This window comes from Mustela nivalis (genome assembly GCF_964662115.1).
Source record: "Mustela nivalis genome assembly, chromosome: 6".
Classification (NCBI taxonomy): domain Eukaryota; kingdom Metazoa; phylum Chordata; class Mammalia; order Carnivora; family Mustelidae; genus Mustela; species Mustela nivalis.
Genome location: NC_139025.1, coordinates 144,008,041 through 144,022,934, shown reverse-complemented (window position 1 = coordinate 144,022,934; position 14,894 = coordinate 144,008,041). Strand labels below are relative to the sequence as shown.

Below are 14,894 nucleotides of genomic sequence, written 5' to 3'. Positions count from 1 at the left end.
GGTCAGACGAGCCCAGTGGTGCTGGGCCCCTTGATGTCAGTAGGGCCCCACGGGTTCCCTGGATACCGAGAAGTGGAGCGAGGGCTGTGGGGCAAGGGCTGTGGGGTGTAGGAGCACCAGGCTGCCAGAAACCTGTCCGCCAGGCCCCCCTCCTGCTCCCGCAAACGAAGCAGCAGGTGGCAGCGGGCAGGAGGGCCCCAGCCTCCCTCTCTCCCTAGCGTCCCTACCCCTCTCCAGCCCCTCAGTACCTGAGTCAGCGGGGCTCTGATGCAATCCCCCGTGCCCTGCAAGGCCAGCCCAGAACCCCTGCCTCCCCAGGAGGCTCTACTTGCGCAGTGAGTTTCCTGGGCCCGCAGAAGGCGGTGGGTGGGGAAGGCAGGTGCAGCGCGCTGTGGCGGGTGGGGGCGGCAAACAGCAGTGCATGCCTCTGCAGGCCCAAACGCCCTTGCCCAGCCTCCTGTTCTGTCCTGTCAGGTGAGGGGGCTGGCTGCGCCCCCTGCCAGCTCCCGCTGCTCTTCTGCTGACGCCAGGACCCCAGTCCCCCACCCAGTCCCGGCCTCCCTGCCGCTGCTTGAGCTCCAGGCTAGGCCCGCTGCCGCTCCTGGGCGGCCGAGCTTGGGCCCTGGTGCAGTGTGGCCAGCCCTTTTCTCTCCCCAGGGCACAGTGGAGCCGCGAGGGAAGGCCTGAGGGGATCTTCTGTCTGCTCAGCGCCAGTGGACACTCTCCAGGGGTCTCTCTACCTGGTGGGCTCCACCCATGGCCATCTTGGAACCCCCGGAATCCCCTTCAGAAACCAGGTGAAGCCCTCCTTGGGGAATCCAGTCTCCTGGGGCCAAAGCAAGTTGATCTTGTGTACTGCTGTTTGTTCCCTGGCCTGGCATGGATTGACAGTTGCTGAACTGATCTATTCTGGGGTCATCAAGGGCAGAGGAAAGAGTTCAGGGCTGGGATCCCCAGGCCTGGGGTCCACACAAGGCTTAGAGCCCTCTTGGCTGTTCCTGACAGAATGACCAAAGAGGAACCCTCAGAAACATGGATCTGCCTTGAACTGGCAGAGCATTCAGGGACAGGAAGGGGAATGACTCCTTCGCAGAGTATCTGGAAGCCTGCAGTGGAAGATGGAATTGTCTGAGCCATGGTCATTAGTGTTGGGCCAAGGAAGCCCTGGCTTGCTTCTCCTACCTGCATCCTAGGTCTAAAAGGGTGTCTGGGTGGCTTCCTCAGTGCAGCATCTGTCCAGGGTCCTGGGATCTAGCCCTGCATCTGGCTCCTTGCTCAGTGCAGATCTTGCTTCTCTTTCATCCTCTCCCTCTACTTGTGCTGTCAAATAAAATTTTAAAAAAAAGCTAAGAGGGGGACAAAATGGTGCAGAAGTAGGAGGAGGCGTCTTTTCAACTTGTACCCCAAAATGAGCTGATTACCTACCAATCACCCATGAACTCCAATCACTCATGAAATCAGCCTGAGATCAGAATTATACACGTCTGGATCTCTACAGGGGGAGAAGATGCCAGTGGGTAGGTAAAGCGGAGTGGGAACTGAGAACTGATATCAGAAGATAAACAAAAGGGGGAGGGAGCTACCAGAGGTGACCAGTTGGAAAGTAATACCCCAATATGAGCGAGAGTGCCCTGTGTCTGGGGATCAGCATTAACTCTGAGACTGGTTGAAAGCACTCCAAAAGAGCAAAGGATCTCGGGGGAAATTGTAGGAATCGGGGTGGCTAGGGACAGGGGCTTAAGTCCCCAGGCCCAGGAAAGCCTCCCCTGGCGCTGAGGCAGAGAAAGTGCGGCGGAGAAACCAGCTCTTGGTCCCTAAGCTGCCAGCGCACCCGAGAATGCATGGGGTCCCTTTCCTGTGAGGGGATGGGAGCCACACCAGGCAGCAGAATGTGACAGTCATGCTATAGAGCCTGAGATACTCCCCTGAGAGAGGTATAAAGGCCCAGCCGGTGCCCTTTGATACACGCCCTTGTTTCAGAGCCTGCACCAAACTCTTCCCCCAGAGAGGTGCGCGAAGGCCCAGCCTGGTGCTCTCGGACCTGTGCCCCATTCTCAGAGCCTGAGACCCGCGCACGAACCTCTGCCTTCCCTGAAATCGGTGCGTGCAAGGTGGGTGCTCTTAGACCCAGAAAGACCAGGAACTCCCAGCCCGGGCCAGCGGGAAAATCTCAGTGTGCGATTGCTACTTGGAACCTCTCAAGCGGTCTGGAGGTGCCCAAAGCTGCTGCTGCCGTGGTTTTGGGTACAAGCAAAAGATCCTCCATCCCCAGGGACAGCGACTTGGAACCTGCTCTGCCAGTGGCCAAGGGGAACTTATTTGGGCTCCGCAGACAGACTGAGGCTTCTCTCTGAGAAGGAGATCAGGGTGCGGTTTGTTTTCCTCTAAAACTACAAAAACCATCAAAAGCGTTCAAAGTGAGAAAAAAAAAAGTGAACAAACAAAAAACCGCCAAAGAACAAAAGCCTGAAAAAAAAAAAAGTTTCCTCAGAGCCCACACCCTTGAGGGGGGTGGGAGGACTTAAGTCAGGGAACATCATTGACTGAAAACCCACATGGCAGGCCCCTTCCCCAGAAAACAGACCAAGAAAGAAAAAAAAAAAAGAGAGAGAGAAAAAAAATTACTACAAGAGAACCACCACTACTTCATAGGAAAACTTTTATTTTTCATTCATTCCCACTATTCTGGTTCATTTATATATATATATATATATATATATATATATATATATATATATATATATGTAATTTTTTTAACCCCAGCAGGATGGTGGAAGGGGTACATGGCTGAGTGCCTCCTGGGTCTGACCCTGTGTGATGCCACCCGGTGCCTGCAGCTGCCCTCTGGAAGGTGTTGCTTTAGCAGCAGAGCCAGAGGGCACCAAGCGTGTGTCTGTCTCCAAAGTCCTGGGCACCACATCACAATGCCTTCCTGAGAAGCAGAATCAAGGACAGTTGCTGATCTTCATTCCTTCCCACCAAAGGTATCTCATACACCATCTTTGGAAGTTGGAGCCAGGGGGCGCCTGGGTGGCTCAGTCGCTTAAGTGTCTGCCTTCAGCTCAGGTCATGATCCCAGGGTCCTGGGATCGAGTCCCACACATTTGCCTCCCTGCTCAGTGGGGAGTCTGCTTCTCCTTCTCCCTCTGCCATTCCCCCCACTTGTGCTTTCTGGCTCTCTGTGTGTCAAATAAATGAATAAAATCTTTCCCAAAATCTACTTATCTTCCAGCCTTCTTGACCATAATGTCTAAAATTTTCAATAGATAGTGTGAACTTACACTTGCTAATATTTGCATAACATGCACCTCTTTCGATCTCAAAGAAAAGCTTCGCACCGCAATGGTCTCTAATCTCCAATTAGGTTCTGTTCCGGGATCCCACTGGAATTCTATGCGCCTGTCCCCTAAGATGCCATAAATTGTGGTCCAGTTTCCCAGCCAGCCAAGGAAAGCACATGGGAAATCTTGCTGAAGTATGAGTAAGAGCCAACGAAAGGGAACATATTTATCTGCCTCGAATGCTGGAACCTGGGGAAAGCAAGTTTCATTACAGACAAGTCAGGAAGGAGGTGCAGATTGCTTTTTATGTCACTCTGGAGTGGAGGTCTGCTCACTCACAGAAGCTCAAAATCTTCACAAAGGACAATGCCCCCCACCCCCAAAGTCAGCTGGGGATTCTCAGGAAAACTTTAATTGAAAGTATTACGGATTCTCCAACTTCCCAAAATGCAGGAGGAACATCTACAAGCAAGACTGTCACCAATTTTAGACAATTACACTTATTTACATTTTTTCTTCCTACAAAATCATCCTCTCTCCCAATCCATGATCTTCTTTTTGTAACAGATTCCTAAAGAAGGAAACAGGTGTCCTCCCATTCCAGTTCCATCCAAAATAATAAAATAAAAATCTTTAAAATTAAAAAAAAATTGTGATTTGTTGAGACAGAGCACATAAGCAGAAGGACAAGCAGACTCTCCCACTGAGCAGGAAGCCCGATTTGGGGCTCGATCCCAGGACCCTGGGACAATGACCTGAACCGAAGGCAGGCAGATGCTTAACCAACTGAGGCACCCAGGAAGCCCCAAAATAATTCAATTTTAATCACTTTACCATAGACACTTTTGGGTGGCTTTGAAACACCAGAATCTCATTGACTTATCTGTGTCCTCTTCACCATCTCAGAAAAGGACTGGGTGCCTCTCAGAAGCCTCATTCCCCTCCTGACCCAGGTCCCAGCCAAAGGTCCTTCACATTAGAGTATGAGGAACTGAGGGGCTGCCAGGAGGCGGGATGGGGTGTGGAAGCACCCTGGGGTGGGGTGGGGGGCTCTGGAGCCCTCCCACTCCCAACTTCAAAGACAGTGCCTGCTTTCCCCTGCCTCATATAGGTACCCTGGGTTTGCCCTCTTTAAGGTTCCTGGTTGCTGCAAAGGTCTGTCCACACGGGACAGAGGGAATTTAAAGGAAGAAAGATAAAGCTCCCCAGAATGAGCTAACAGCTCTGGGCTTCCCCGCACATCTTTCCTGACCCTCAGAACACTGGGAAGGAGCCCCTTGGTGCAAAGTCACAGGGGGAGCCCACGCACAGCCCAGGCTTCCTGCCCCAGGTCCTCTCCAGCCATAAACTGACCCCCTAGCCCCTTCCAAACCGTCTACAGCCTCAAACCACTGACATGCGGTTCAGCACCCATCTCCAGAGTGCTGGATGCACCACGTGGCTTCCCGGCACCCTTCCCTGGATGCTCCCAAAATCACTGTGGGAACGTCGCAGCAAGGAGACAGGGTATCGATTTTTATCCTCTGGGTTGTCTTCCCTCATAGCCCCTCAGGAGTCCCCACGCAGCAATGCCGCGTGGGCCCTACTGCTCTGAAGCCACATCCCCCGAGGAATCCGCTTTTATTCAGCGTCTGTGTCTGCAAACCCGGCTCCTCTAACACCCCCCACCAAACGTACCATGAACCAACTGGGGAAGAAGTTCATTTCTGGCCGACAAGCCTTTAATCCCTGAGAGCTGTGGCTGATGCAGGAGCAGCTTTTCTCCAAATGGTGATTTCGATACGAGGTCCTTTTGCCTGCCGGCCCCCAACATCCCTGACGTGTGGCTCCGAGGGGCCTCCCCGCAGCCAGGCCTGAGAGTGGAGCCCACCCTTGGGCTCATTTTCCACTGCCCTGAATCCAGGCAGCAGCCCCATCTCACTACAAAGGGTGCTGAGTAACGAGGTGCCGCCACCAGGAAGAGAGGCAGCAGGTCAGACAGATCTGGAGAATGACACTGGCCTTCAAGGGCCCCTCACAAGGGAAATACCATTAAGTAGCAGATCTGACCAGATATACTTTGTTCCACATTCAAGCCGTAAGGATGGGGTTTCCTCGAGCCCTAATCAAAGGAACTCTTTCACCCGAGATCACTAGACCAATCAGTGACTCAGTTTCCTTATACTAAAAATGAGGATAATAATACCTCACAAGATTGTTTTGAGGAGCACACACATTACAAAGTGTTTAGAGGCACCTGGGTGGCTCAGTGGGTAAGCATTTGACTTCAGCTCAGGTCACGAGCTCAGGGTCCTGGGATAGGGCTGTGTCAGGCTCCTTGCTCAGCGAGGAGTCTGCATGTCCCTCCCCCTCCCTCTTCACTTCCTGCCCTCTCTCTCTCTCTCAAATATATAAATAAAATCTTTAAAAAAACGAAGTTCTTAGAACATTATCTGCACATAGTACAAGACACACAAGCACTTGTTAAACAGATAAAAGGGTACAAGAGGCTGGCTTCCCTTCAGATTTCTAATAGGCTCCTGTCTGGGGGTCTCTAGCTCTTAGGAAGTGGGCAGGCTGCAGAAGCCCAAAGTTGTAGAGTTCCTCTGAGGCCAAGTTCAGTTTTCTATGCAGGACAGAAAACCTGTAAAATACATCCCAGACTTGCTTCGCTGCCTTCCTAGTAGGGAATCCGTTCCCTCAAGAGTGGTCCAACCTCTCTTCCACTATTTAGGATGTAGAAAACGTTTAGGCATTTCTCCATTGGTGCTGATTCCATCCTCATTTTTAACAATCTAGCTGTGTGTTCATCTGGTCTTCTGTTAGTTCCTTTATTCAACAAACACAGAGGACTCACTGTGTCCTAACTGTGACCAAGACATCCAGCATCTCATCCCACAAGGGAAACATATTAGCAAATGTGGCAGCAAAGATGGATGGGGTAAGGCAGTGACATCTGAATCAAGACCAAACTAACAAGCAGAGCCTGCCATGAAGAACATTCCAGGTATGGGCCCCATAGGCATGAAGGCGAAAATGAATAGATTATGTGCAGACGGCAGGACAGGGGACTAAGGGGACACTGGAAAGGAAGGCTGCGGAGCAGCTGTTGGCATTGGAGGCGTTGCAAAGGACTCTGGAATTCCCTTTGGTTTCAGCCGGAAGCTACATGATGGTTTAAGTGGGGAATCATCAGATTAGCCTATATTTGTAAAAGATTGCTCGTCTTCCACAGAAGAAATGGGGATGGGGTGGGGGTGTCCACGAGCCTAGAAGCTGAAAATGGAAGCAGATGAAGTTTCCAATATCCTGGCCAAGGAGTGAGTCTGTCGCAGTGAGAGTGTAAAGATTTGCAGTTCTAAACTTTTTAGTAAAGTGGCTTATTAAACACACAGCTAACTATAGCCCAGGGTTCCTACTTTTGTAATAAGTTTTCTCTGAAACTCAAAAAGGGGAGAGGGGCTCTCTGCACCACGTGCCAGTCGGGGCGGAACATCATCATCACATTACAGGGTGTTTTCGGAGCCTGTTATCCTTTTAGTACGACATCCCTCCCACCCCGAGACAACACCGTGCCTCTTTCCACCAACAGAAGTTGAGTTTTTCCCTTTCCCTCTTCCTTCTTTCAAGAGCAGATCTCAGGGCTTCTCCAGAGATTCCATCCTAAGTTCGTAGATCTCACCGAGCCGACCACATTCCCCTCCCCGTGGGCGCCAGGAAATGCTGGAAACATCTGTATCTGCAACTGGACATGGGACCTTGGATCCCAGCTACAGTTAATTGTGCTGTGGTAACAATGACATCATGTTGCATTTCAGGACATTTTCATAAATAAAACCTCGGGTCGGGATGCTCAGGGTCGGAAAGGGGTGGGTCCGCCCCTGGGCAGAGTGGCATACCTTCTCTCTCCTCCTGGCCTTTGCCCTAGTTGGAGATGCCCTGTTCCTTCCTCTTCACCTGAGTAATCATTATCTCTGCTTCCAGAAGCAGCTCAGGGGGCCACCTCCATCAGAGGGGCCACCACCTCCCCAAACCCGCTGGACCAGGTGACCCTCCCCAGAATTCCATATAAATCCCTGTGAACGTTGATCCCACTGCTTCCCAGAGGCTCTTTCTCCTTGTCTTTACTTTGTCTCTCCTGCTGGACCCCAGGAGACAGGTCTCACTCATCATTTTATCCCAGCAGGGTTCAATATGTTGCTGAATTAACACATGGCATGTCCCGCTCATTGCTGGCAGCTGGATGAACTGGAACACAGTGTGGAAGCATGTACTGAAGCAGGGGTTCTCAGAGCACCAGGGGGCTCAGTCGGTGAAGCATCTGCCTTCGGCTCAGGTCATGATCCTAAGGTCCTGGGATCCAGCCCTGCGCCGGGCTCCCTACTCAACAGGGAGTTGGCTTCTCCCTCTCCCTCTGCCTCTCCCCTCCCTCTCAAATAAATAAATAAAATCTTTTCAAAAAATAAATTTAAAATAAATTTAAAAAAAATTAAGCAGTTGTTCCCAGCTGCAGGTGATTTGGCTCCCCAGGGGACATATGGCAATGCATGGAGAAACGTTTGGTTGATGTAATTGGAGGAAAGAGTGCCACTGAGCATGTGGTGGGGAGAGGCCGAATGGAGGCGGCCAACATCCTGCCATGCACAAGACAGGCCTCAGCAAAACATCACCCAGTCCACGAGGTCGACAGTGCAGAGGGGAGACCTGCATCTAATCTAGGACCTGGCAAACCTTTTCCTAGGTTTACATGCTCAAGGGAAATGTATCTGTCCATCAAAACCACAAGGGAAATGTATCTGTCCGTCAAAACCACAAGCTTATCCTCAGAAGCCCCAAATTGGATGCCATGTAAAAGACCATTAACAGGAGAACGGATAACCGACTACAGAACCTAGGTGATGGAAAACAACACATGATAACAAAATTTAAGATGCCACATACGCGACAACAAGAAGGAATCCACAGATGTCCTGAGGAACCGAACCACCAGAGCAAGGTAACAGACAAACTTGATTGCTGGTGATGGAAGAGAAGCAGGGGGCAGGGAGTGACTGACTGGGAAGGAGCAGGAGGGAACCTCTGGTGTGCTCAGAACGTTCCTGATCCTCATCTGGGTAGTAGTTACATACAGCGTGCTGCATGCTAGGACTCACGTACTGTGTGTGTGTATTACACCTCAGCAAGCTTTACCAAAGGCAACGGTCCTCTAAGAGCCCCAGCGGGCAGAAATCACACACTGGAGCAGATCCTCCGAGCATGACTTTCTAAGGATTTCAGTGCACAGCCGGCAGGAGCATTGTAGATATGTTTCTGGAGACCTATTTCACCACAGACACCAAAAACCTTACAGTGGGTCCTTGATTCAATTCTGCTTTGGTCATTTTCTGCTAAGGATTGTGCTACAGATGTGCACACAGACTTAGGTGTCAAGAATATTTATCACAGCAGAACAAATACAAGAGGGAGGCAGCAACAACACCGACCCAGAGGAAACTGTGTGATACCGCAGAGTCATTAAAATTGACACTTAAAAATGTAAATGGAAAACGACTACAATATATTAATTACAATTAAAGAGCAGGTCACCCAACAAGGTGACACCTAGGATATATGAAGACTATACTCAATATGATTAACTATGATTAGCTAAGGTCATGAGGGGTTATGGGATTTCTTAAAATTTTATCGTTTTTCCCTAAAATGTACATATATTACTTATTAATAAGAAAAAATACACAATCACACTTCCTTAAAAATAAAGGTGAGTTTTCAATTCTAAAACTGAGTACCAGGGGTGCCTGGGTGGTTCAGTGGGTTAAAGCCTCTGCCTTCGGCTCAGGTCATGATCCCAGGGTCCTGGGATCGAACCCCACATCGGGCTCTCTGCTCAGCAGGGAGTCTGCTTCCTCGTCCCTCTCTCTGCCTGCCTCTCTGCCTACTTGTGATCTCTATCTGTCAAATAAAATAAATAAAATCTTTTAAAAAAATAAAATAAAAAAAAAATAAAACTGAGTACCAGACCCCACACAACCCCCAGATTCCCCATGGATTCAGAGCCCTGCTGCCTGCAGAAGCACTCTATCGACACTCATCACAGTGGCTGAGACATATTAAATAAAGAGATAACATTCCAGATTTCCTGTCTCTCATCCGACTGTGCAGATTGGTTACACAAATCCAAATCCTTACATGCATTAGACCTCACTGAACTGCGTACGACCTGAGAAAAAGTTACAAGCAATTCCCTGTAAAAATACGAAAGCATTTCTGACAGCAAGTTTTCAGATGCTGTAAAGAAAAAAAAAACTAAAAAGGCACGACCTTCCCTGATAAATCAAGTCTCCCTCAAGAGAAGGCTACCACTTCCCCAGGTAATCTTATCGCCTCAGACGATACCATGTTTCTCTGTGAAGTGGAGGTGATCACGGCTCTCTCGGAGTACTCGCAAAGGTTTGGCGTGGTTATGAAACGGAACGCTATGACTGGGGCCCGCTGGTTGTGGTCACCGTCATGCCCACAGCCAGAACACCACCTCCCTCCAGGAAGCTCCCTTCTCTGAATTCTGTGTGGTAGGGGCACGTGGCTGACTATTAGGGAGCACTGCATAAGGCGTACCCTGGCGCTCGCCCAGACGCCCAGCTCCTCCTGGAGCCACCGAATGCCATACAGAGCTAAAGCTGGGAGCAGGGGCTCACCGTGGACACCAATGACGAGGGCCCAGGTACCTCAGCTCACAAACCCATTACGAGCCTATACATTTAACTCCAGCTTTAAGATGTTTCTCCTCTTACTTCTCAGTCAAAAAAAACTTTAAGCCGAGTAAACCAACAACAAATCCTAAGATAAAACATTTAACCGTGCTAATTTCCAAAGTCCTACGGTCGGTCGTCTTCAGCTTCTCAAGGTCACACCTCCCTGCTGAATGATTACCGAGGGTTGCTGACATGGTACACAGAGAAAAAAACACTCTTAGGATGTCCAGCCTCTAAGAGAAAAAGCAAACAGCTCAGAATCCAGCCAGCCATGGCAAAGGAACCACCGACAAAGCCAAACACAGAGGGGCCCCTGAACATCTGGGAATCTGCCTGTTCCTTTGTCCCCTCAGAGGGAACGAGTCACAAGACTGCTCAGAATGGGAAATGAAAAGGGCAGAAGCCCGGAAAGCAGTGGGTCCTGAATTTCATGCTGCTTCCAAGGAGTGAGCCCGCCTGCTTTGTCAGTTATTTACACAGTGGGCAGGTGAGGCTGACAGCTTGAGGGGGTTATTTTAGAGGGAGTGCTGTAAGTCTGATCAGAAGTTTCTGGATCCTGGGGTCCCAGCACGCATCTCCAGCTTCCAGGTTGACCCTCCCTTCAGACAGGGTCTAAGAGGCAGCCGGGCATGCATGGTCTTCGTATTTAAATCACCTCAAGGGGGCCCATATCTCCAGGCACAACCAGAACCCAGGGAGGAGAGGGAAGGGGTAGAGGGAGAGGATACCTCCACTCCTATCTGCTGGCTGCACTTCTGGAGCGCCTGATCCAGGAAGCTAAATGCGTGGACAGAACAGAAGGAAGAATCTGGGAAGACTGGAAGACTAGAAGAGCTGCTCGCGGACTAGTCTCAACCTGAACCACAGAAACACCTCTGCCTCCCCGCCCTCCTCCCCTCGGCTGGGCACCAGGTGCCTCCCTACTGCACTCCAGATGCAGATCCAAGCTCAGGGGTGCCCAGTGCCGATGCCTCTCTCTGGTGCAGGGACTCTAGGGCATCAGCGGGACTCCCAGACAGCACCTGTGATCTCTAATTTAAAACCAAAACCAAAATCCCCAACCAGCCCAAGCCAGCACAAGCAATACATATTTATGTGTAAGACACCTATGCACACATACACATTCACTTATCTACACACACACACACACACACACACTTTTGCAGCAGAAGGCAGGCAGGAAACCTTTTCCCTAAGTCCTTTGCTTTCCTCATCTGCTTCTAGCAGCAACAGCCATTTCTGCTATGGATTTTTCTATTTGAGGGTTGATCACAGATCCAAATGCCACCATCCTGTTTGCCACCCTTTCCTACCCCACCGGCCCACTGACGTCTGTCAGTGAACCAGGGAACAAAGATGGAAGACAGGCCCAAGCTGCCTTCCTTGAAAGTGGGGTTATATTTGACACTTTAATAAACCTCAGAGCCTGAGCCTCTCTGCTCTCAGACTGGCCAGGGTGCAGCTCTCACTCTTAACAAACCCGTCCATCTCTCTCCCCCCACCGTGGGGCACAAGGGTTTTCTCTGCCTGGCATCTATTTCCAGGCCCCATAAATCATATCCCATTGTTCCAGGCCATCTGAACTCATGCTTAATAAGCCATCCACCTCACCCTTCCTCCACCACCCCGAATTTCCCACAGGGAAAGACTGTTTCAAGAAGAAAAGGAAATTCTTCATTAGGGCTGGATTTTAAAAGCAAGCTTCCACAAAAAACTGGAAAACAAAATTGGGAAATACCATCCAATAACCACTAAATGTCTTTGGTTAAAGCACCTGCCTGCCTGTGATTCTCGGGTCCAGGTGTGAGCTCAGTGCACATCCAAAGGAAGCAGAATTTGAACCTGATGCTAAATGACAAATGATCCTGACCTTCATGACCATTTAAGTGCCGCAGTGGCTAATTTAAATTGCTCTGAGGCAGAATTTCTCCCAAGTATAGGTTACTGAGAAACACAATATTGCTTGAAAATGTATTTAGGTGCGCTCATCCTTCTCAGACCAACACTCATGGCACTTAGTCATAACCAGGCTTAAGCTAACACGATTCCCCTATTTTCCCCAGAGAGGGAGGAAAACAAGAGGACATGTCTCTCATGTTCCAAGATCAAAAACTGGATCACAGCACTCACAGCATCAAGTCTGCCAAACCAGAGCTCTGGGTACATACAATTCTTAAAGAGCTAATTGAATGGAAAACAGCCATCTGGGGCTGGAAACCCTTATGACATTCTGGCAAATGTATGGGGTTTAAAAGGATTATGCAGGGTGATGTGACTTTCAAAATTCCCAAACGCTGAACTGAAGCCTAAATGAGAATATGTTAAATTCACCCATTCCAAAACACAGCACAGTTGACTCGGACCCTACGAGCCCAGCTGTAGCCCAGGGTGTCCACACTGCAGCCTTTCCATGGGAGGTCTGCAGACCACTCCCTGCTGAGAGAGTCCAGCCAACCCAATCAGCCTACCAGCAGGCTGTGGCACAAGGTCCAGATCCAGGCCCAGGCACCAGCCAGGGTTCCCTTTGGCCTGCCCTCCTATGGTTGAACAACAATCATGGAGAGCCACAGGGAGAGCGGCATTGGGTCCAGTATGGCCACTCTCTGGTCCTCCACAACACTGGTTGCACACTCTTCAACACAAGAAAATGGTGTGCAGAAACAAGGGCCTGCCACAGTAGGCTGTCGAGCAAGGAACAGAAAGCATCAGGGGACAGGTGAGACTGCTGGCTGGTCTCCACCTCTCCCAGAGGGCAGAGGCCGCAGAGCTTCTGCAGGCTAAGCAGAGACGTGTCAGAATTACCTTCCCAAAATGAAGGCAGTAAAGGAGGACTTCAAGCAGCCACAACTGCCAGCAGGCCTGCAACCCCTAGATATCAGGGGCTTGACCATGACCGTGTCAGTAAGCAGAACACACAAGTGCCTTCCGGAGCGAGAGCAGACAGCTTAACGCTGCTAACTGGTCCTCTCACTCCTCTCTGCTCTGAGCAAGTGATCCTGAAAGGCATGGACAAAGTTGGTCAGATTAACTGGAGAAAACACGAGCCAGTGAAGACGTCCCGGCTCGCACTGGGCCTCCCTCCAAAGGCTGGCTGACCCACCCTGGCACCTGGGTAACGCTGCTCTGGGGCCATCCACACAAAACGATTTACGCACCCCCCACCCGCAACACACACATACAGACACACACACACACACACACACACAAGCTGCATTGGGCTTTAGGAACCTAACTCAAACGCACCCCTAACAAGCAAGCCCACAGGTGTGACTGGGTTGGACACTCCCAGCAGGGAGGGAAGCCCCCCCCCTCGGGTCCTTGTCAGCGGCTGGGTGTCGCCTGGGCCTCCGCCTCATCCTCTCCATCCGAGGAGAAGTCGGAGCGGCCCCCACCAACCACCACCACGCAACCAGATTGCTTCTCACACTTCAAATCCCCGCTGCCAGGGCCCCATCTGTATGCTGACACGAAAAGCCGCCCTCGAGCAGCCAGCCCGCCCAGCGTCTGGAGTTCTCCCTGGCCCGCGCTCACGCCTCCCCAGGCCGCCCCCGTCCCCGCGGGCCGCGCCTTACCGCCAGTGTCCTCGAAGCGCGTGGGCGGCCGGTCCCGCAGCGTGGCACTCCAACACGCGCTGGCCTCGTCCTCGTCGGACTCCTGCGCTTCGGGGGCGCCGGGAGGAGGCGGGGGGCCGGGGCGCTCCTGTTCGTCGTCCGAGGAGGCGGCCGAAGAGGAGCGCGAAGCGGCAGACATGCTGTAGAAGGGGTTCCCGCCGCTGTCCGGGCTGGACTCGCCGAACACGTCGTCCCAGATGTGCGGGCTCTCGCAGCGCGCGCGGGCCTCCTCGAGCAGCGCCGGCGCCCTCCTCCGCGCGCTCCGGCCGACCTCGGCCATGGCCCCGGCCGCCGCCCGCGCGCCCGCCCCCCACAGCGCCTCCCAGCCGCACGCGCCGGGCCTTGGGCCCGCGCCGCGGCTCGCCGCCCCCAACCAGCGCAGCCCGTAGCACAGCGCCCGCCGCCCCGCACCCGGCCGCCTCGCAGTCTTGGCCGCCTCGGGCCCAGCGCCCGAGGAAGCGCCCTCGGCGCTCGGGCGCCGCAGGCTGCAGGCCGCGGCGGGACGCAGGGAGCGCGGGCGGGAGGCAGGGGCTGCGGCCGGGCCCAGGCGCCGCCGCTACCGTTGCCGCTCCTGTCGCTGCTACCGCCGCCCCTGCGTCTCCTCGGCGCCCGCCGCGTCCCCGCGCGCCTTCCCGCGGAACCCCGCGCTCCCTGGCCGACCTTCCCCTGCGCTAGCAGCCAGAGACGGACCCCGCCTCCTCGCACCTCCGGCCGGCTGACCAATGGGGAGCAGGCCGGGGCGGGGTTTGCCCGGGGCACGCCCCACACCCCTCGGCGGAGCTGGGCGAGGAGAGCACCGGCGGTGGCGGGGGCGGCAAGGGGGAGGGCGGCGGGTGGCGTCCTCGCCTGCGGGACGTGTGGCTCGGGACGGCCACCCGCAGGCCCCGCGCGGCCCCGCAGAGGGCAGGGAGGAACCGAGTGGATGTCGGGGGTTGGGGGGGACGCAGCCCGTCTTCCCGCCGCCCGAGCCGGCTCACGGAGCGTGAAGCCCCCGCTCCCGGTCCCCTTCCGTAGTCAGCGCCAGGGGCGGCGGCGGCGGGGAGCTGTCCGCCCCAGTGGTTCTGAACCAGGCGCTGCAGAAATTCCAGGTAGGCTCTGGGCCTGCTGCTGTGGCTGCTGCTGCTTTCGTGCTCCACAGCCGGCTGTGCCTTGAGCTCTTGCAAGCAAAAGGGCTATCTGGCTTACGGGAGCCTTGCTCTAATGAGGAGCCCGCCTCGCCAATTCATTCCTGGGGTCAGGTGGTGACTCAGTCTCGCTTCAATACCCCTGTA

The 14,894-nt window shown here is 53.0% G+C and overlaps 1 protein-coding gene and 1 long non-coding RNA gene across 2 annotated transcripts in view; both read right to left on the bottom strand.

Moving 5' to 3' along the window:
- The window catches only part of LOC309867667, a 720,752-nt gene that overhangs the window by 203,633 nt on the left and 502,225 nt on the right, over positions 1-14,894 (bottom strand). The window lies entirely within an intron of this gene.
- LOC309867642 (piggyBac transposable element-derived protein 5-like) lies at positions 12,895-14,040 on the bottom strand. The gene is made up of 2 exons (XM_082736701.1): positions 13,585-14,040; positions 12,895-13,008 (listed from the first exon to the last, which is right to left on the bottom strand). Exons 1-2 carry the CDS (start codon positions 13,901-13,903, stop codon positions 12,980-12,982), a joined length of 348 nt encoding a protein of 115 aa, XP_082592827.1. The 5' UTR covers positions 13,904-14,040; the 3' UTR covers positions 12,895-12,979.

Excerpts from the sequence above, each read along its gene's own strand:
- LOC309867642 (XM_082736701.1), bottom strand. The coding sequence starts at position 13,903 with ATGGCCGAGGTCGGCCGGAGCGCGCGGAGGAGGGCGCCGGCGCTGCTC. Across the intron at positions 13,009-13,584 it reads GCGCTTCGAGGACACTGGCG|GATCACTTGCTCAGAGCAGA; the intron begins GTAAGGCGCGGC and ends CATGCCTTTCAG.